The 21,700-nt window shown below is 68.1% G+C and overlaps 1 protein-coding gene across 1 annotated transcript; it reads left to right on the top strand.

The window, feature by feature from the left end:
* Nucleotides 1-678: 678 nt before the first annotated feature.
* On the top strand, nucleotides 679-15,432 carry B4GALNT1 (beta-1,4-N-acetyl-galactosaminyltransferase 1). The gene is given in 11 exon segments (XM_058822162.1): nucleotides 679-792; nucleotides 794-882; nucleotides 2,310-2,492; nucleotides 3,401-3,507; nucleotides 3,954-3,991; nucleotides 4,319-4,499; nucleotides 5,381-5,536; nucleotides 7,382-7,569; nucleotides 9,817-9,957; nucleotides 11,982-12,219; nucleotides 14,188-15,432. Coding segments are annotated over 11 exon segments (1,650 nt in total). The 3' UTR covers nucleotides 14,403-15,432.
* Nucleotides 15,433-21,700: the final 6,268 nt, after the last annotated feature.

Genomic DNA, 21,700 nt, shown 5'->3' with positions numbered 1-21,700 from the left:
ACTGGGAGGGGCTGGGAGGGGCTGGCTCGCCCCGTGGGCACGGGGGAGGCACTGGGGACACTGGGGGCACTGGGAGGGGCTGGGTTGTGTTGGGGGGCACTGAGGGGGGGCTGAGTTGCCCTGGGGGGCACTGGGGGCACTGGGGGTCACTGGGAGGGGCTGCCTCGCCCCGGGGGTCCCTGCAGTGACGCTGTCCCTGTGCCCCCTCAGGCAGGATGCGGGGGGCGCAGCGGTGACACTGGTGACACTGCAGTGCCCCTGGTGACACCGGTGTCGCTGTCCCCAGGCAGGATGCGGGGGGTGCAGCGGTGACACTGGTGACACTGGGTGTTACTGGGTGACCCTGCAGTGCCCCTGGTGACCCCGGTGTCGCTGTCCCCAGGCAGGATGCGGGGGGCGCAGCGGTGACCCTGGTGACACTGGGTGTTATTGGGGGTCCCTGCAGTGCCCCTGGTGACCCCGGTGTCCCTGTCGCTGTCCCCAGGCAGGATGCGGGGGACACAGCGGTGACACTGGTGACACTGGGTGTTACTGGGTGACCCTGCAGTGCCCCTGGTGACCCCGGTGTCGCTGTCCCCAGGCAGGATGCGGGGGGCGCAGCGGTGACCCTGGTGACACTGGGTGTTACTGGGTGACCCTGCAGTGCCCCTGGTGACCCTGTCGCTGTCCCCAGGCAGGATGCGGGGGGCGCAGCGGGCTCTGTGCCTGCTGCTGCTGGCCTCGGCCTCGCTGGCCGCGCTGCTCCTGCACCTCTGGGCCCCCAAGGGCCCCCCCAGCGTGGACCTGCGCCGCCCCCCCCCCCGAGCGGCTGCCGCCCCCCCCGGGGCCCCCCGGCCGCGCCTACCCCCACGTGCCCTTCCGGGTCAAGGAGGAGGTCATGGAGTAAGGACGGGCACCCAGGGGTGGGGGGCACCCAGGGGTGGGGGGCACCCAGGGGTGGGGGGCACCGGGGGGCACCCAATGGTGGGGGTACCCAAGAGTGGGGGGGCACTGGGAGGGTGGCACTTGCAGGGTGGGGGTATCCAAGGATGGGGGCACCGGGGGGGCACTCGAGGGTGGGGGCACGCAAGGCTACCCAAGGGTGGGGGCACCGAGGGGGCCGTACCCAAGGGTTGGGGGCGCCGAGAGCGTGGCACCTGCGGGGTGGGGGCACCCAAGGGTGGGGGCATCGGGGCCATGGGGCCTGGGAACCCCGGGGCTGGGGCATGGCAGCGAGGGGGGTACCCGAGGGTGGGGGCACCGAGAGGATGGCACCTGCGGGCTGGAGGTACTCAAGGGTGGGGGCACCCAAGGGTGGGGGGCACCCATGGTTTGGGGCCTGGGAACCCCTGGGCTGGGGCATGGTTGGGGAGGGGCAACCAAAGATGGGGGGTACCCAAGGATGGGGGTACCCAAGGATGGGGGGTACCCAAAGATGGGGGTACCCAAAGGTGGGGGGTACCCAAAGATGGGGGGTACCCAAGGATGGGGGTACCCAAAGATGGGGGGTACCCAAGGATGGGGGTACCCAAAGGTGGGGGGTACCCAAGGATGGGGGTACCCAAAGGTGGGGGGTACCCAAAGATGGGGGGTACCCAAGGATGGGGGTACTCGGGGCTGAGGGCACCCCAGGACGGGGCTGTGGCTCCCAGGGGGCACCCGTGGGTGGGGGCACCTAAAAATGGGAGCACCCGGGGTGGGTGTTGGGGGCACCTGGGGAAGGGCGATGGGCGGTGGCAGAGCGGTGCCAAAGGCGGTGCCAGGGCTGGGGGGGCGGCAGGGGGGCTGGAAGGTGGCAGCAGGTGCCAGGGGGTGACAAATGGGGACAGGAGGTGCCAGGGCGGTGCCACGCAGGGACGGGAGGTGCCAGGGCGGTGACACGTGGGGACAGGAGGTGCCAGGGCAGTGCCAAGGCGGTGCCAGGGCGGTGACAGCGGGGATAGGCAGTGACAGGAGGTGTTGGGGTGGTGACACGTGGGGACAAGGAGGAACAGGAGGTGCCAGGGCAGTGACACACAGTGACAGGCAGGGACAGGAGGTGCCAGGGCAGTGCCAGCGGGGACAGGGAGGGATAGGAGGTGTCGGGGCGGTGCCAGGGCGGTGCCCCACGGGGACAGGAGGTGCCAGGGCGGTGCCACGCAGAGATAGGCAGTGACAGGAGGTGCCAGGGTGGCACCAGGGCGGTGCCAGCGGGGACAGGGAGGGATAGGAGGTGCCGGGGCGGTGCCAGGGCGGTGCCCCACGGGAACAGGAGGTGCCAGGGCGGTGCCGCTCCCCGCGTCGCGGCTCTGTCGCCGCTGCTGTCGGTGCCAGCGGCCCTGTCGCGACAGGCTGCTGCCCAGGAACGGCTGCTCGTGCGAGGCGGAGGCCGAGGCGGGGCTGGCGCTGCCGCTGCACCGGCGCCTCTTCGGGCCCGGCCCGGCGGGGCTCGACTTCGCCAGCGCCTTCAGCCCCGGGGAGCGGCCGCGGCAGCTGCGGGAGCGGGAGCGCGAGTACCGCAACTACCGGAACCGGTGAGCGCAACCGGAGCGACCCCCGGGGTCAGAGAGCGGCAGCGACCCCCGGGATCAGAGGGGAGAGAGCCCCGGGGATCAGAACCGGAGCGACCCCCGGGATCAGAGGGGAGAGACCCCCGGGATCAGAGGGGAGAGACCCCCGGGGATCAGAGGGGAGAGACCCCCGGGATCAGAGGGGAGAGACCCCCGGGATCAGAGGGGAGAGACCCCCGGGGATCGGAGGGCAGAGACCCCCGGGGATCGGAGGGCAGAGACCCCCGGGATCAGAGGGGAGAGACCCCCGGGATCAGAGGGGAGAGACCCCCGGGATCAGAACCGGAGCGACCCCCGGGGATCGGAGGGGAGAGACCCCCGGGATCAGAGGGGAGAGACCCCCGGGGATCAGAACCGGAGCGACCCCCGGGATCAGAGAGCGGCAGCGACCCCCGGAGCTGAGAGCGGGAAGGACCCCCGGGGGCTCAGAGCAGGAACGACCCCCGGGATTCAGCCCGGGATCGACCCCCGAGACTCAACCCGGGAGCGACCCCCGGGGCTCAAAACCGGAGCGACCCCCGGGGCTGAGAGCGGGAGAGACCCCCAGGGCTCAGTCCAGGAGCGACCCCCGGGGCTCAACACGGGAGGGACCCCCGGGCTCAGAGGGGAGGGACCCCTGGGATTCAGCCCAGGAGCGACCCCCGGGACTCAGAACGGGAGCGACCCCCGGGGCTGAGAGCGGGAGGGACCCCCGGGACTCAACCCAGGAGCGACCCCCGGGGCACCGCGGGACCCCTCGCCCAGCACGGGGCGAGGCTGGGCCCCCTGTCTGGATGTGAGAGCCCCTGGCCGGGTGTGGGACCCCCGGGACCCCCTGACCGGGTGTGGGACCCCGGGATCCCCCGTTTGAAGCCCCGGTGCCCCCCCCGCAGGGTGCAGACCCCCGCGGACCGGCTGCTGATCGTCCCGGCCAACTCCCCGCTGGAGTACCCGGCGCAGGGGGTGGAGGTGCGGCCGCTGCAGACGGTGCTGGTGCCCGGTGAGGGTCAACGAGGGGGGCACGGGGATGGGCACGGGGCTGGGGCACCGGGTCAGGGAGGGGGGCACGGGGAGGGCACAGGATGGGGAAAACGGGGGGGTGTGGGAGCTCCTCCCGGTGCCCTCCAGTGCCCCCCAGTAGGACAGCACAGGGCTGGGGGGCACGGGGATGGGGGGCACCGGGTCAAGGAGGGGGGCATGAGGGTGGTGGGCACAGGATGGGGGAAACGGGGGGGTGGGAGCTCCTCCCAGTGCCCCCAGTGCCCCCCAGTACAACAGCACAGGGTCGGGGGGGGCACGGGGATGGGATGGAGGGAGGGGCACGGGGATTGGGGGGTGTCCCTGGGCAGGGGGGACCCCCGGGTGGCTCTGAGGGGGGTTCACGGTCAGGGGGTCCCTGCGGGGTCTCCCGGCCTCACCCCCGTGTCCCGCCCCCCCCTCCCCCAGGGCTCAGCCTGCAGGCGCCGGCCAGGAACAGGTACCAGGTGAGGGCGGGGGGGGCACGGGGAGGGCTGGGAGGGGGCGTGGCTTGACCGGAATGGGCGTGGCTCGAGTGGAATGGGCGTGGCTTAACTGGAATGGGAGTGGCTTAACTGGAAATGGGCGGGGCTTGACTGGAACGGGGCGGGGCGTATTTGAAATGGGCGGTGCTAGCCGGCGTGGGCGTGGCCTGTCCGTTCTGTGGGCGTGGCCTGTCCGTTCTGTGGGCGTGGCCCTGCGGGTGGGCGGGGCCGTGGAGGGGCCGGGCCGTGCGCCCCCTCCCCGTTTTTGGGGGTCCCTGCCGGGCCCCCCCCGTGACGTGTCGCCCCCAGGTGAACCTGACGGCCTCGCTGGGGACGCTGGCGGTGGCGGCCGAGGTGGAGGGCGTGGCGCTGCGGGGGGAGGGGCAGCCGCACCTGTCCTTGGCCGCCGCCCACCTGGACCACCTGAACCGGCAGCTGCAGTTCGTGACCTACACCAACACCCAGTTCCACCCCGACACCGCCGACATCGGTGCGTACGGGGGGCTCGGCCCGGGGGCACCGGCACCCCCAGAACCTTGGGACCCCCCGGACCCCGGCGCTCTTGGCACCCTCAACGACCCCCGGACCCCCCGAGCCCCCCTGGTTGCCCTGGTTGCCCAATTCCCCCCGTCACCCCCGGCTCCCCGATGCCCGCAAGGACACCCGGAGTATCCCCGATGCCCACAGAGACATTCGTGGGACCCTCTATGCCCGCAAGGACACCCCAGGATCCTCAATGCCCACAGGGACACTCGTGGGATCCCTGATACCCACGGGGACACTCGGGGTATCCCCAATGCCCACAGGGGCACCCCCGAATCCACAGTGCCCACAGGGACACGCGTGTGACCCCCAATGACACCCCCGGGTCCCTGATACCCACAGGGACACTTGGGGTACCCTCAATGCCCTCAGGGACGCTCAGGGGATCCCTGGGACACTCAGGGTATCCCAAATGGCACAGGGACACCCCGGGATCCCCAATGCCCACAGGGACACTTGGGGTACCCTCAATGCCCTCAGGGACACTCGGGGGATCCCCGGGATTCGCGGTGCCCCCGATGCCCCCATCATTCCCCGTGTCCCCCGTGCCCCCAGTGCCCCCCGATGCCCCCAGTGCCCCCCGTGCCCTCCATGCCCCCCTCGCGCTCCTCGGTGCCGCCGGTGCCCCCGATGCCCCCCGCCCCCCCGTGCCCCTCATACCCCCCGGTGCCCCCCGTGCCCCCGGTGCCCCCCGTGCCCTCCATGCCCCCCTCGCGCTCCTCGGTGCCGCCGGTGCCCCCGATGCCCCCCGCCCCCCCGTGCCCCTCATACCCCCCGGTGCCCCCCGTGCCCCCGGTGCCCCCCGTGCCCCCGGTGCCCCGTGCCCAGCCGCCGCTCCCCCTGCAGTGCAGTTCTCCACCGACGGTCACTCCGCCGCCTTCGCCATCCGCATCCGGCACCCGCCCACGCCCCGCCTGTACGGCCCGGGCAGCGCCGGCGACAGCGACGGCGACGGGGACGGGGACAGCGACAGCGGGGACGGGGGTGAGCACCGGGGTGAGCACCGATACCGGCCTGGCCCGCCCCAGTGCTCCCAGTGCCCCCAGTGCCAGATTCTCAGTGCCCCCAGTGCCCCCAGTGCTCCCAGTGCCCCCAGTGCTCCCAGTGCTCCCAGTGCCCCCAGTGCCAGATTCTCAGTGCCCCCAGTGCCCCCAGTGCTCCCAGTGCCCCCAGTGCTCCCAGTGCTCCCAGTGCTCCCAGTGCCAGATTCTCAGTGCTCCCAGTGCCCCCAGTGCCAGATTCTCAGTGCCCCCAGTGTTCCCAGTGTTCCCAGTGCTCCCAGTGCTCCCATCCCAGCTCCTTGGGACAGTCCCAGTGCTCTCGGTGGGGGTGTTCAGTGCTCCTGGTGCCCCCAGTGCCCCCAGTGCCAGGATCCAGTGTTCCCTGTGCTCCCAGTTCCTCCAGTGCCAGACTCCCAGTGCCCCCAATGCCCCCAGTGCCAGAATCCCAGTGCCCCAAATGTCCCCAGTGCCCTCAGTGCTCCCAGTGTTCCCAGAGGCAGGATCCCAGTGTTCCCAGTGCCCCCAATGCCCCCAGTGCCAGGACCCCAGTGCCCCCAGTGCCCCCAGTGCCCCCAGTTCTCCCAGTGCCCCCAGTGCCAGGACCCCAGTGCCCCCAGTGCCCCCAGTGCCCCCAGTGCCCCCAGTGCTGCAGACAGCTGGTTCTGCCAGTATCAGTGCCCCAACCCTACCAGTGTTCCCAGTCCCAGTGTCGGAGCCCAATCCTGCCAATGTGGGTGCTCAGTGCTCCCAGTTCAGGCTCCCAGTTCGGGCTCCCAGCACTCCCAGTTCAGATCCCAGCACTCCCAGCACTCCCAGCACTCCCAGTTCAGATCCCAGCCCCCTGGTTTAACTCCCAGCACTCCCAGCACTCCCAGTTTGGGCTCCTAGCACTCCCCATTCCCCCCAGTTCAGCTCCCAATGCTCCCAGTCCCCCCAGTTCAGGTTCCCAGCACCCCCCGCCCCCCCAGCCCAGCTCCCAGTGCTCCCAGTTCAGGCTCCCAGCACTCCCCATTCCTCCCAGTTCAGCTCCCAGCCCCTCCCATTCAGCTCCCAGTCCCCCCCGCCCCCGCCGTTCAGCTCCCAGCACTCCCAGTTTGGGCTCCTAGCACTCCCAGTCCCCCCAGTTCAGCTCCCAATGCTCCCACTCCTCCCAGTTCAGGCTCCCAGTGCTCCCAGCACTCCCAGTGCTCCCAGTTCAGCTCCCAGCGCTCCCAGTGCTCCCAGTTCAGGCTCCCAGCACTCCCAGTTCAGGCTCCCAGCGTTCCCAGTGCTCCCAGTTCAGGTTCCCAGCACCCCCAGCCCCCCCAGCCCAGCTCCCAGCCCTCCCAGTTCAGGCTCCCAGCACTCCCCACTCCTCCCAGTTCAGGTTCCCAGTGCTCCCAGTTCAGGCTCACCGTGCTCCCCACTCCTCCCAGTTCAGCTCCCAGCACTTCCAGCCCCCCCAGTTCAGCTCCCAGTGCTCCCAGTTGAGCTCCCAGCACCCCCACCACTCCCAGTTCAGGTTCCCAGTGCTCCCAGTTCAGGTTCCCAGTGCTCCCAGTTCAGCTCCCAGCACCCCCACCACTCCCAGTTCAGCTTCCAGTGCTCCCAGTTCAGCTCCCAGTGCTCCCAGTTCAGGTTCCCAGTGCTCCCAGTTCAGTTCCCAGTTCTCCCAGTTCAGCTCCCAGCACTCCCAGTTCAGCTCCCAGCACTCCCAGCACTCCCAGTTCAGCTCCCAGCACTCCCAGTTCAGCTCCCAGCACTCCCAGTGCTCCCAGTTCAGCTCCCAGCACTCCCAGTTCAGCTCCCAGTGCTCCCAGTTCAGCTCCCCCCCCCCCCCCCCCCCCAGGGTACAACATCTCGGCGCTGGTGACCGTGGCCACCAAGACGTTCCTGCGCTATGACAAACTGCGGGGCCTCATCGCCAGCATCCGCCGCTTCTACCCCTCGGTCACCATCGTGGTGGCCGACGACAGCCAGAGACCCGAGCCCCTGGCAGGGCCACACCTGGAGCACTACCTCATGCCCTTCGGCAAGGTGCCACCCCGCGGGGACACGGACAGGGACAGGGCGGGGCACAGGGGACACCCGCAGGGGACGGGAGAGGGGCGGGGGACAGTGGCAGGGACACCGCAGGGGACAGGGGACAGGGACAGGGCAGGGGACAGGACAGAGGCAGGGGACAGGGGAGGGGACACGGGAGGGGACACGGGAGGGGCAGGGACACCCCCAGGGGACAGGGGACACGGGAGGTAGCAGGGACACGGCAGGGGACAGCGGATGGGTAGGGACACCCGCAGGGGACAGGGACACAGACAGGGGACAGAGGAGGGGACGGGGACACCCGCAGGGGACAGGGACACAGACAGCGGACACGGCAGGGGCGGGGACACGGCAGGGGACAGAGGAGGGGGCGAGGAACCAGACAGGGGACATGGGATGGGCAGGGACCCCCGCAGGGCACACGGGAGGGTGGCAGGGACTCCCTCAAGGGACAGAGGATGGGCAGGGACACTTGCAGGGGACACGGCGGAGGACAGGGGAGGGCAACAGGGGATGGGCAGGGACACAGACAGGGGACAGGAGATGGTGGCAGGGACCCCCACAGGGGACACAGGAGGATGACAGGGACCCCAGACAGGGCACACGGCAGGGTGGCAGGGCTGTGGGGACAGGGGAGGGTGACAGGGACCCCCACAGGTGACACGGGAGGGTGGCAGGGACACAGACAGGGGACAGGGGATGGGCAGGGACCCCCAACAGGGGACACAGAATGGGCAGAGACCCACACAGGGGACAAGGGAGGGTGGCAGGGCTGTGGGGGCCCTGCAGGGGACACGGGGGCTGGCAGAGCCGTGTGGGACACGGGAGGATGGCACGGATGCCCACAGGGGACACGGGATGGGCAGGGAGCCCCGCAGAGGACAGGGGAGGGTGGCAGGGACCCAGACAAGGGTCACAGGAGGGTGGCAGGGCTGTGCGGGACATGGGAGAGTGGCAGGGACCCAGACAGGGGACAGGGGATGGTGGCAGGGCTGCGGGGACCCCAGGGACATTGGATGGCGGTGGGGACCCAGACAGGGGACACGGGGGGCTGGCAAAGCCATATGGGGCACGTGAGGGGCTGGCAGGAGCTGAAGTCCCCAAAAGGAGGGGACACGGAGGTCTGGGATGGCAGAGAGGGGGACACCAGGGACTGATGGGGCTGTGGCTCCCTGGGCGTGGCAGGGGGGGCTGGCAGGGTGGAGACCCCCAGGGAGGGGTGCCAGGGCAGGGTTGGCAGGGCGGGGGTCCCTGGGCATGGGGACAATGGGGAGGGGGGACATGGGAACCCTGTCAGAGCAGGGACAGCCCCGAGAGATGGGAGGGGGGACACAGGAGGGGATGACAAAGTGACAGAACCCAGGGGGCTCGTGGGGGGTTGGCAGGGCTCGAGGGGCACGGGGGACAGGGGGGGACCCCGGGGATGGGGACATGGGAGATCCCGGGGAAGGGGACGCGGGGGTCTGTCAGGGCTGGCACGGGTCCCTGGGGTTGGGGACATGGGGGCACCCCAGGGAAAGGGACATGGGGGGATCTCGGTGTTGGGCACAGGGGATCTGTCAGGGCTGTGGGGTCCCCAGGGAAGGACACGCGGGGCTCTGTCAGGCTCAGGGTGGCACCGCGGGCACACGGGCTCTGTCAGGGCTGTGGTACCCGGCCATGGGGCACACGGGGTCTATCAGGGCTCAGGGTGGCACCGCAGGCACTGGGGATCTATCAGGGCTCAGGGTGGCACCGTGGACACATGCGTTCTGTCAGGGCTGTGGGGTCCCAGGGCTGGGCACACGGGTTCTGTCAGGCTCAGGGTGGCACCGCGGGCACACGGGCTCTGTCAGGGCTCAGGGTTGGGCACACGGGCTCTGTCAGGCTCAGGGTGGCACCGTGGGCACACGGGCTCTGTCAGGGCTCAGGGTGGCACCGCGGGCACACGGGCTCTGTCAGGGCTCAGGGTTGGGCACACGGGCTCTGTCAGGGATCAGGGTGGCACCGCGGGCACACGGGCTCTGTCAGGGCTCAGGGTTGGGCACACGGGCTCTGTCAGGGATCAGGGTGGCACCGCGGGCACACGGGCTCTGTCAGGGCTCAGGGTTGGGCACACGGGCTCTGTCAGGGATCAGGGTGGCACCGCGGGCACACGGGCTCTGTCAGGGCTCAGGGTTGGGCACACGGGCTCTGTCAGGACTCAGGGTGGCACCGCGGGCACTGCGGCCGTGCCCGAGGCTCCGCGCTGCCCCCTGGCAGGGCTGGTTCGCCGGGAGGAACCTGGCGGTGTCGCAAGTGACCACCAAGTACGTGCTGTGGGTGGACGATGATTTCATCTTCACGGCCCGCACGCGGCTGGAGAAGCTCGTGGATGTGCTGGAGAGAACCAGCCTGGACCTGGTGCGGGCACGGCGGGCACCGGGGGGCACCGGGAGGGTACAGGGGGCACGGAGCTGGAGGGTAGGGGGGCTGCAGGGGGCATCGGGGGCACCGGGGGTGAGGGGCACTGGGGGCTGCAGGGGACAGGGGAGGATGGGGGCACCGGGGGGGCACCAGGAGGGTACAGGGGGCACAGGGGCTGAGGGCACGAGGGGGTACAGAGGGCACTGGGGGTGGAGAGTACGGGGGGGGCGGCAGGGGCACGGGGGGCGCCGGGGCTGGGGGACACGGGAGGGCTGCAGGGGGCACGGCGGGTGAGGGGGCACCGGGAGCCACGGGGAGGCTGCGGGGACACGAGGGCTGCACCGGGCACAGGGCAGGGCACGGGGGGTACCACAGGCAGGTCCCTGTGGTCTGAGGGAGGGTCCTGTTTCCTGTGCCCGGCGGGGGTCGCAATGCCCAGGTTGGGGGTGGCAGTGGGGGTCTCAGTGCCCAGGTGGGAGTTCAGGGGCTCCGGGTGCCCAGGTGGGGGCTCGGGGGGTCCCAGTACTCAGGTGCTGGCACAGCCCCAGCACAGCAGCCCTGCTCCACCCCATCCCACCCCACCCCACCCCACCCCATCCCGTCCCATCCATCCCATCCCATCCATCCCATCCCATCCCATCCCATCCCATCCCATCCCATCCCATCCCGTCCCATCCCATCCCATCCCATCCCATCCCATCCCATCCCATCCCATCCCATCCCATCCCATCCCATCCCATCCATCCCATCCATCCCATCCCATCCCATCCCATCCCATCCCATCCCATCCCATCCCATCCCATCCCATCCCATCCATCCCACCCCATCCCATCCCATCCCATCCCATCCCATCCCATCCCATCCCATCCCATCCCATCCCATCCCATCCCATCCCATCCCATCCCATCCCATCCCATCCCATCCCATCCCATCCATCCCATCCCATCCCATCCCATCCCATCCCATCCCATCCCATCCATCCCATCCCATCCCATCCCATCCATCCCATCCCATCCCATCCCATCCCATCCATCCCATCCCATCCCATCCATCCCATCCATCCCATCCATCCCATCCCATCCCATCCCACCCCATCCCATCCCACCAGTGGGCGATTCCAGGGGGTCCCTGCGTGTCCCGGGTGGTCCTGGCGGTCCCGGGTGCTCCCCGGCGCTCCCGTGGGTCCCGGTGGTCCCTGGGGGTTCTGGGTGCCCACGGGCGGTCCGGGCGGTCCCAGGTGCTCCCGTAGATCCCGGGCTCTCCCGGTCGTCCCTGGAGGTCCCCGTGGGTCCCGGGCTGTCCCGGGCGATCCCGGTGGTCCCGGGCGATCCGGGCGCTCCCGTGGATGCCGGGTTGTCCTGGGGATCCCTGTGGAGCCCGGGCTGTCCCGGGCTGTTCCGAGCTTTCCCGGGCGCTCCCGCGGGTCCCGGGCGATCCCGGTGGTTCCTGGCGATCCCTGGGGTGTCCCGGGCAGTCCGGGTTGTCCCGGTGCTCCCGTGGATTCCGGACTGTCCTGGTCGATCCCGGTGCTCCCGGGCTGTCCCGGCTGATCCCGGTGATTCCGGACGGCTGCGGCCGATTCCGGGCTGTCCCGGTGCTCCCGTGGATCTCGGGCTGTCCTGGTCGATCCCGGTTCTCCCGTGGATCCCGGTGGTCCCGGTCGATCCCGGCCGCTCCCGGCGGTCCCGGGTGCTCCCGTGGGTCCCGGGTTGTCCCGGGCTGTCCCGGTGCTCCCGTGGGTCCCGGGTTGTCCTGGAGGTCCTTGGGGGTCCCGGGCACTCCTCTGGGTCCCGGGCTGTCCCGGGCAGTCCCGGCCGCTCCCGGTCGATCCCGTAGGTCCCGGGCACTCCCGGTGGTCTCTGGCGGTCCCGGACGCTCCTGGGCTGTCCCGGGCGGTCCCGGTGCTCCCGGGCGGTTGCGGCCGATTCCGGGCGGTCCCCGGTGCTCCGGTGGGTCCCAGGCTGTCCCGGTGCTCCCGGTGTTCCCGGCGCCCCCTCCCCAGCTCAGCCCCGTTCCCGCAGGTGGGCGGCGCGGTGCGGGAGATCACCGGCTACACCACCACGTACCGGCAGCGGCTGAGCGTGCGCGGCGGCGGCGCGGGCGGGGACTGCCTGCGGACCCGGCCCGGCTTCCACCACCGCCTCGCGGGGTTCCCGGCCTGCGTGGTCACCGACGGCGTGGTCAACTTCTTCCTGGCCCGCACCGACAAGGTGCGCCAGGTGGGCTTCGACCCCCGGCTGCGCCGCGTGGCGCATCTCGGTGAGCGCCGGGACACGGGGGAACGGGACGGGATGGGGGGGCTGGGGGGCTGGGGGGTCTGAGGGGGATGGGGGAGTTTGGAGAGACTGGGGGGTCTGAGGGGGATGGGGGGTTTGGAGGGGCTGGGGGGTCTGAGGGGTCTGAGGGGTCTGAGGGGTCTGAGGGGGCTGGGGGTTCTGAGGGGGATGGGGGGTTTGGGGGAGCTGGGGGTTCTGAGGAGGCTGGGGGGGTATGAGGGGGATGGGGGTTTGGGGGGACTGGGGGGGGGTCAATCTGATGGGGTCCCAGAGGGGTCCTGGGGGTGCCCGAGGGGTCTGGGGGTCAGTCTGAGGGGGTCCTGGACAGGTGTGGGGGTACCTGAGGGGTCTGGGGGTGCCTGAAGGGGCTGGGGGTGTCTGAGGCATTTGGGGGATCTGGGGGTCAGTCTGAGGGGGTCCTGGAGGAGTCCTGGGGGTGCCAGAGGGGTCTGGGGGGGTTGGGGCTCAGTCTAAGGGAATGCCAGAGGAGTCTGGGGGTGCCCGAGGGGTCTGGGGGTGCCCGAGGGATTTGGGGGGTTTGGGGGGTCTGGGGCTCAGTCTAAGGTGGTCCCAGAGGGGTCCTGGGGCTGCCCGAGGGGTCTGGGGGTCAGTCAGAGGGGGTCCTAGAGGGGTCTGGGGGTGTCCGAGGGGTCTGGGGGTGCCAGAGGGCTCTGAGGGGTCTGGGGGATCAATCTTAGGGGGTCTCAGAGGGACCCTGGGGCTGCCTGAGGGGTCTGGGGGGTTTGGGAAGTCCCAAGGGGTCTGGGGGTGCCCAAGAGGTCTGGTGGGTTTGGGGACTCAGTCTAAGGTGGTCCCAGAGGGGTCTCAGAGGAGTCCTGGGGGTGCCCGAGGGGGCTGGGGGTCACTCTAAGGGGTGCCCGAAGGGTCTGGTGGGTTTGGGGGGTCAGTCCAAGGTGGTCCCAGAGGGGTCCTGGGGATGCCCCGAGGCCCTGAGGGGTCTGGGGAGTCTGGGGGTGCCTGAGGGGTCTGGGGGTGCCCGGGGTTCTGGGGGGCCTGGGGTTCAATCTAAGGGGTCCTAGAGGAGTCCTGGGAGTGCCTGGGGTCCCAAGGGGTCTGGGGGCTCTCTCTGGAGTCTGGGGTCAGTCTAAGGGGGTCCCGAGGGGTCTGGGGGTGCCTGAGGGGGCTGGTGGGTCTGGGCTCAGTCTAAGCGGGTGCTGGAATAGGGTCCTGGGGGTGCTTGGGGGGTCTGGGGGGTTTGGGGGTCAGTCTAACGGGGTGCTGGGGTCCCCCCACATTCAGGGGGCAGGGATAAGGGGGGGCTGGGATCAGAGATAAGGCGTGCTGAGATTCCCCACAATCTGGGGAGTCAGAGATAAGGAGGGACACGGGTCCCCCATGATGAGGTCGGGGGGTCAGAGACAAGGGGAGTGCTGGAATCCCCCCAAATGGGGTCAGAGATGAGTGGGGTGCTGGGGTCCCCCACAATTCAGGGGGTCAGAGATGAGGGACAATCCCAGGGTACCCCCCAATGGGGTCAGAGATAAGGGGTGCAGGGGTGCCCCACAATTTGAGGGGTCAGAGATAATGGGAGACGCTGGGATCCCCCCAGTTCAGGGGGTCAGAGCTCAGCGGGGTGCTGGGGTCCCCCACGATGGGGTCAGCGGTCAGAGATAAGGAGGGTGCTGGTTTTCCCCCCAAATTCAGGGGTCAGAGATAAGAGGGGACAGTGGGATTCCCCACAATTTGGGGGTCAGAGACAAGGGGAGTGCTGGGATCCCCACAAATTCAGGGGTCAGAGCACACTGGGATTCCCCACAATTTGGGGGCTCAGGGATAAGGGGGGTGCTGGAGTCCCCCACAATTTGGGGGGTCAGAGCCAAGGGGGCGTCCCCCCCTCCCTGTGTCCCTCCGGGATCGGGGGCAGCCCGGGGCACCCCAGGCCACCTCTGATCCCATTATTTTGGGGGTCCCCCCGTGCCCCCCTCCCCAGAATTCTTCATCGACGGCCTGGGGGTGCTGCACGTGGGCTCGTGCGAGGACGTGGTGGTGGATCACGCGTCCAAGCTGGCGCTGCCGTGGCGGCGCTCGGAGGGCGAGCGGCAGTACAACCGGTACCGGTACCCGGCCGCCCGCGACGACAGCGTGCGCCTCAAGCAGCGCCTCTTCTTCTTCAAGAACCGCTTCAAGTGCATGGCCGGCGACTAGCGGCGACACCGGGGCACCGCGACACCGGGCGGGGACACCGGGACACCGGGCGGGGACGCCCCGGAGCCACCGGGCGGGGACGCTGGGCGTGGTCACCAGGCGGGGACACCGGGGCCGTCCCGGGGTTACCGGCGGGGACACCCTGAGGCCACCGGGGTTACCGGGCATGGTCACCAGGCGGGGCCACCCCGGAGCCACCGGGCAGGGCCACCAGCCCCGGCCACCGCTGACCAGCCCTGGGTGCCACCCCCGGGGAGGTGACAAGGAGGTGGCAGCAGGTCACCACCCCCAGGGGGGTCACGGGACACGCCAAGGACATCGCTGACCCCCGGCCACCGGTCCTGGCCAGCCCTGGGTGCCACCGGGCTGCTGGCACTGCGGTGGTGCCACCCCCAGAGGGGTGACAGGGGGGTGGCACAGGGTCACCACCCACAGGGGCGTCAGGGGACGCGCCAAGGACGTCACTGACCCCCGGCCACCAGCGTGGGCCACATCAAGGGTCGCTGCTGCTGGCCATGCCTGCGGTGTCCCCAGAGCCACAAGCATGGCTACTCCATGGTCACCCCCAGGGCCACCTCTTGTGGGCCACCCCCAGGGCCACCACTGCAATGTCCCCAGGGCCACAAGCGAGGGCCACTGGCCACATCTGGGTCACCCCCAGGGCCACCAGGCCCAATGGGACACCTTCTATGGGCCACCCTGCGGTGTCCCCAGGGCCACAACCGTGGGCCACCAGCCACAACCCCAGTGCCACTGACCCCAATGGGCCACCCCCAGGGCCACCGTTCCAGGGCCACCAAGCCTGGGGCGCCCCTGGGGTGGCTCTGCCCCCTTTGGGCACCCCACGGGCCACCACCCCCACCCCCGGCTGCCCTCGGCGTGCCCACAGGGCCACTGGGTGACACGGGGTGGCCGCTGCCACCATGGGCCTCCTCAAGGGTCACCCCCCATGGGCCACCACCTGTGGGACACCCCCAGGACACGCCCCCCGCCCCGTGGCCGCCCCCGGGGTCACCCCCAGGGCCATCACCGAGTGCCACCCCCAGGGCCACTGCCATGGGCCACCCCCCAGTGCCACCACGCCGGTCCCCGTTGTCGCCCCGCCCCCCGCGGTGTTTTTAGCTCTTTTGTACTTTGGGGGGGGAGGGGTGATGGCGGGGTCGCACCGGGTCCCCTTCCCCCCCCCGCCCCCCGTTGTCCCCTCTCCGTTTTCTACCGCCCGCCCCTCCCCCCGCTGCCGCCCGGGTTTTTGTGCCAAGTCTCCGCCCCTCCCCCCCCCCGGGACCCCCGCGACCCCCGGGGTGGGTGGGGGAGGGGTTGGGGGAGGGGCTGCCCCCCCCCGCCCTTTTCTACCCAATGGATGGTGAGATTTTAACCAGCCCGAAACCACCGGCCTCTGCTTGGGACGGGGGGAGGGGCAGGGGAGGGGCTACGGAGTGGGCGGGGCTGTGTGAGGGGGAGGGGTCTGGGGTGGGTGGGGCTGTCGGGGTGGGAGGGGCTATGGGGATAGGAGGGGGTTTTGGGTGGGAGGAGCTGTGAGGGGTGGGAGGGGCTTTGGATGGGCGGGGCTATGGGGGTGGGAGGGGCTATGGGGGTGGGAGGGGCTATGGGGGTGGGAGGGGCTATGGGAGTGGGAGTGGCTATGGGGGTGGGAGGGGCTATGGGAGTGGGAGGGGCTATGGGAGTGGGAGGGGCTCTGGGAGTTGGAGGGGCTATGGGGGTGGGAGGGGCTATGGGGGAGGGCCTATGAGGGTGGGAGGGGCTATGGGGGTGGGAGGGGCTCTGGGATTGGGAGGGGCTATGGGGGTGGGAGGGGCTATGGTGGGAGGGGCTATGAGGGTGGGAGGGGCTATGGGGGTGGGAGGGGCTATGGGGTGGGAGGGGCTCTGGGAGTGGGAGTGGCTATGGGGGTGGGAGGGGCTCTGGGAGTGGGTGTGGCTCTGGGGGTGGGAGGGGCTATGGGGGTGGGAGGGGCTATGGGGGTGGGAGGGGCTCTGGGAGTGGGTGTGGCTCTGGGGGTGGGAGGGGCTCTGGGAGTGGGAGTGGCTATGGGGGTGGGAGGGGCTCTGGGAGTGGGTGTGGCTATGGGGGTGGGAGGGGCTATGGTGGGAGGGGCTATGGGGGTGGGAGGGGCTATGGGGGTGGGAGGGGCTCTGGGAGTGGGAGTGGCTCTGGGAGTGGGAGGGGCTATGGGGGTGGGAGGGGCTCTGGGAGTGGGAGGGGCTATGGGGGTGGGAAGATCTTTGGGTGGGAGGGTTCTTGGGTCGGAGGGGCTTTGGGGATGGGAGGGGCTTTTGGCATGGGCGGGGCTATGAGGGTGGGAAGGGCTTTTTAGAGTGGGAGGGGGTATGGGGGTGGGAGGGGCAGTGGGGTGGGAGGAGCTGTGGGATGGGAGGAGCTTTGGGTGGGTGGGGTTATGCTGGGGGCTATGGGATGGGAGTGGCTATGAGGGTGGGAGGGGCTTTGGGTGGGCGGGGCCTTGGGGTGGGAGGAGCTATGGGAGTAGGAGGGGCTTTGGGGTGGGAGGGGCTTGGAATGGAAGGGGCTTGGAGTGGGAGGAGCTTTGGGGTGGGAGGAGCTTTGGGGATGAGAGGGGCCTTGGAGTGGGAGGGGCCTTTGGGATGGGAGGGGCTTTGGGGTGGGAGGGGCTATGAGGTGGGAGGGGCTACAGGGTGGGGGCTATGGGGGGTGCGAGGGGTTTTGGGGTGGGAGGGGCCTTGGGGGTGGGAGGGGCAATAGAATCTACATGGGGCTGGGGTATGCAGGCAGTGGGAGTGGCCAGGGCGTGCGATCAGTGGGCGTGGTCAGTGGGTGTTGTCAGTGGGTGTGGTCGGTGGGCGTGGTCAGTGGGTGCAGTTCCTCCTGGGCGTGGCCTTTGGTGAGGGGGATTTTCACCAGGAATGCCCCTGGGCCCCCCTCCCCCACCCAGCGCCCTCCAGGGTCCCTCCTGCCCTGGCAGGACACGGCAGGGACAGGGACAGGGACAGGGACAGGGACAGGGACAGGGACAGGAGATGGCAGGGAGAGGGACACAGCAGGATGTGGGAATTGGTGGCACACAGAACAGGACATGGGAAGGGACACGCCACGGTCATGGACATGCCAGGGCCAAGGACAAGAGGACAATGGGACACACGGGGGACAAGGAGAGACCACTGACAGAGACATGGCATGGTACACAGCGACAGAGCAGTGACAAGGACAGGGATGTGACAGGGACAGACACTCCAGGGACGTGGAGACACACAGGGGGTGGGCAGGGACACTGCTGGGACAGGGACAGGAATAGGGACAGAGACAGGGCAGAGACAGGGACACTCCAGGACACAGGCATGGACACACTGGGGACAGGGACGTGGCAGGAACATGGGCAGGGACAGGCAGGGACTGGGGCCACAGTGAAGGACAAGGACACGCCAGGACAGGGACAGGGACAAGGACACACAATGGACACGAGGCTGCACAGCCAGGGACAAGGACACCCACAGACACAGCCCCTGAGGGAGCAAGGCCACAGCAGGGCTGGTGTTGGGCCACCCTGCAGCCACTCCTGAGTGACCCATGGGGCTGCCAAGGTGATGTCGCTGTCCCCTCTCCCAAACCTGTCCCTGTGTCCCCCTCGCTGTGTCCTATCCAGGCCATTGCAATGTCCCCATTCTATGTCCTGGCCTGCCTTTGTCCCACCCCACTGTCCCAACCGCAATGACCCATCCCGGTATCCCATCCCAACGTCCCAGTGACCATCCTGGTGGTGTCCACCCCAGTGCCCTGGTGTCTCATCCCAATGTCCCATCCTGGTGACCCATTCTGGTGTTCCATTTCAATGTCCCATCCTGGGACATCCCATGGGAACGTGGCACCCCAGTGTCTCAGTTCACTGTCCAAGCCCGATGTCCCAAATCTGTGCCATCCCAATGTCCCAACCCCAGTGACCATCCTGGTGTTCATCATCTCTGGTGTCCCATCCCGATGTCCCAGTGACCATCCTGATGCTGACCACCTAAGTGTCTCTATCCTGGTGTCCCATCCCAATGTCCCAACCCCAGTGACCCAATGCCAGTGACCCATCCTGGGACACCCCATGGCAATGTTTCACCCCAATATCTCGGTTCACTGTCCAAGCCTGATGTCCTAAATCTGTCCCATCCCAATGCCCCAGTGACCATCCTGGTGCTGACCATCTCAGTGACCATGCTGGTGTCCCATCCCAATGTTCCACCCGAGTATCCCAACCCCAGAGACCCATCCCTGGTGTCCCATACCAATGTCCCAGTGACCATCCTGGCGGTGACCACTTACTGTCTCTATCCTGTTGTCCCATCCCAGTGTCCCAACCCAAGTGACCATCCTGCTGCTCACCATCCCAGTGTCCCATCCCAATGTCCCAGTGACCATCCATCCTGCTGCTCACCATCCCAGTGTCCCATCCCAGTGTCCCAGTGACCATCCTGGTGCTCACCATCCCAGTGTCCCATCCCAATGTCCCAGTGACCATCCTGGTGCTCACCATCTCAGTGTCCCATCCCAGTGTCCCAGTGACCATCCTGGTGCTCACCATCCCTGGTGTCCCATCCCAATGTCCCAGTGACCATCCTGGTGCTCACCATCCTGGTGTCCCATCCCAGTGTCCCCATCCCCGTGTCCCATCCCCATGTCCCCATCCCGCTTTCCCAGGGCAGTGTCCCCACCTCAGTGCCCCCATTTCAGTGTCCCCAGCCTCATCCCACTGTCACATCTCTGTGTCCCACCCCAGTGTCCCCAGCCAGGTGTCTCAGGTCAGGGCTGCACCCCAGGACAGGCTGGGCTGGTGGGAGCCCCAAGGATTCCAGCACAGCCCAGTTCTGCACCCCGGTTATTTCTCCTGCACCTGGGCCAGGAGCAAAAACCCAACTGGGCTGGGAAGGGACTGGGAGCACCTGGGAGAAGGACCTGGGACATGGGTGACCCCATGGGGATGGATTTGAGGGTGCTGGACACATCCTGGCCACATCCCTGGGAACCCAACACCCAAGCCTGGGCTGAGCCCCAGAGGGAGGGTCTCTGCCTCTGTGCCCCTGTGCCCAGGTGAGACCCCAGGGGTGACCCCACGGGGAAGGATTTGAGTGTGCTGGTCACGTCCTGGCCACATCCCTGGGCACTGAGGTGCCCCCCTGATCCTGGGCTGAGCCCCAGGGTGGGCAGAGAGAGGCATCTCTGCCCCTGTGCCCCTGTGCCCAGGTGAGACCCCAGGGGTGACCCCACGGGGAAGGATTTGAGGGTGTTGGACTCATCCTGGCCACATCCAGGTGCCCCCTGAGCTGGGTTGAGCCCCAGCGTGGGCAGAGGGAGGGAAGCTCTGCCCCTGTGCCCCTGTGCCCAGGTGAGACCCCACCTGCAGAGCTGCTCCAGCCCTGGCGTCCTGCACAGGGAGGATGAGGAGCTGCTGGAGAGAGCCCAGAGGAGGCCAGCAGTGGGTGCAGGTGGCCAAGCAGGCCAATGGCTCCTGGCCTGGATCAGGAATGGTGTGGCCAGCAGGAGCAGGGACATCATTCTGTCCCCGTACTTGGCACAGGTGAGGTCACACCTCGAGTGCTGTGTCCAGTTCTGGCCCCTCAGTTTGGGAAGGACGTCGAGATGATGGTTTACGCAGTTTGGTGCTCTGCTTGTGTTCACTGATACATTATAACCCCATTTTAAAATTAATTTAAACTCCTCACTGAGTTGGGTTTAGTGGAACCAGGAGGTTGGATTGACTTTCCCCCTCCTCAAACACGTCCATCATCCAGTTTTGCCCAACACCCAAGAAGTTGTGCCCTCTTCATCCCAATTTAGTGCTGTGAACCGGGTTTTTTTTTGGGATTGAGGTGTGGTTATTGTACTTTGGGATCTCAAGATCTCTCTTGAGCGTGTCCAGTGAAGGCAATGAGGCTGGAGAGGGGCTGGGAGCACAAACCCTGTGAGGAACCATTGAGGGAGCTGGGGGTGCTCAGCCTGGAGAAAAGGAGACTCAGAGATGACCTTATCAATCTCACAACTCCCTGAAAGGTGCCTGTGCCCAGCTGGGGCTGGGCTCTTTCTGCAGGAACTGACAGAACCACAGGACACATCTCAATCTGTGCAAAGGGAAATTCAGGTTGGATACCAGGAAAAATTTTACAGAAAGGGTGGTAAAGTTCTGGAATGTTCTGTCCAGGGAGGTGGTGGAGTCCCCATCCCTGGGTGTGTTTAACAAAGCCTGGATGTGGCACTGGGTGCCAGGGTTTAGCTGAGGTGTTGCAGCTGGGTTGGACTCCGTGGCCTTCAGGGTCTCTCTCTCCCAGCCTGGTCATTCTGTGGATTCTGTGAATTTTGGGAATTCCCAGGGCAGAGGAAGGTGGTGGAGTCCCCATCCCTGGGGGTGTTTAACAAAGTCTGGAGGTGGCACTGGGTGCCAGGGTTTAGTTAAGGCGCTGGGGCTGGATTGGACTCGATGGTCTTGAAGTTCTCTTCCAACCCAGTGATTCTGTGAATTCTGTGAGGCCCCGGAGCTGCTGCAGGGCTGGAGCCCCTCTGGGGAGAGCTGGGAGAGCTGGGGGTGCTCACCCCACTGCAGGGAGAGCTCAGAGCCCTGGCAGGGCCCAAAGGGGCTCCGGGAGAGCTGGAGAGGGACTGGGGACAGGGATGGAGGGACAGGACACAGGGAATGGCTTCCAAAGGGCAGGGATGGATGGGAGATTGGGCAGGAATCGCTCGCTCCCTGGGAGGGTGGGAAGGGCTGGGATGGATTTCCCAGAGCAGCTGAGGCTGTCCCTGGATCCCTGGCAGTGCCCAAGGCCAGGCTGGAGCACCTGGGACAGAGGGAGGTGACCCTGGGGAGCTGTCCCTGCCATGGCAGGGCTGGGATGGGTTGTAGGGTCCCTCCTACCCCAGTGCACTCCATGATTCTGTGCTGTCCCACCCCAAAATCCCCCTGAGCTCAGGGCCCAGCCCACAAAATCCCAAAGTTTCCATCGTGGTTTCCCAGCCCAGTGCCCCCATCCCACAACCCCATCCCAGTGTCCCGCCCCAAAGTGCCACCCACACAGCCCCAATGTGCCCTCACTGTCCCATGCCCGTGTCCCCACCCCAATGTCTCCATCCTGCTGTCCCAGGCCCATGTCGCCACGTCCATCCCGTTGTCCCGATGTCCCACCCCAATGTCCTCACCCCAACATCCCCATGTCCCATCCCAAATCTCCATGTCCTATCCCAAAACCCCCATGTCCCATCCCAAACCCCGTGTCTCCTGTCCCCATGCCAGTGTCCCCAGCCCTGTGCCCCCATGTCAGTGTCCCCCATAT

The sequence above is a fragment of the Ammospiza caudacuta genome, chromosome 31 (genome assembly GCF_027887145.1).
Source record: "Ammospiza caudacuta isolate bAmmCau1 chromosome 31, bAmmCau1.pri, whole genome shotgun sequence".
NCBI lineage: Eukaryota > Metazoa > Chordata > Aves > Passeriformes > Passerellidae > Ammospiza > Ammospiza caudacuta.
This window is presented reverse-complemented; position numbering and strand designations above follow the sequence as displayed.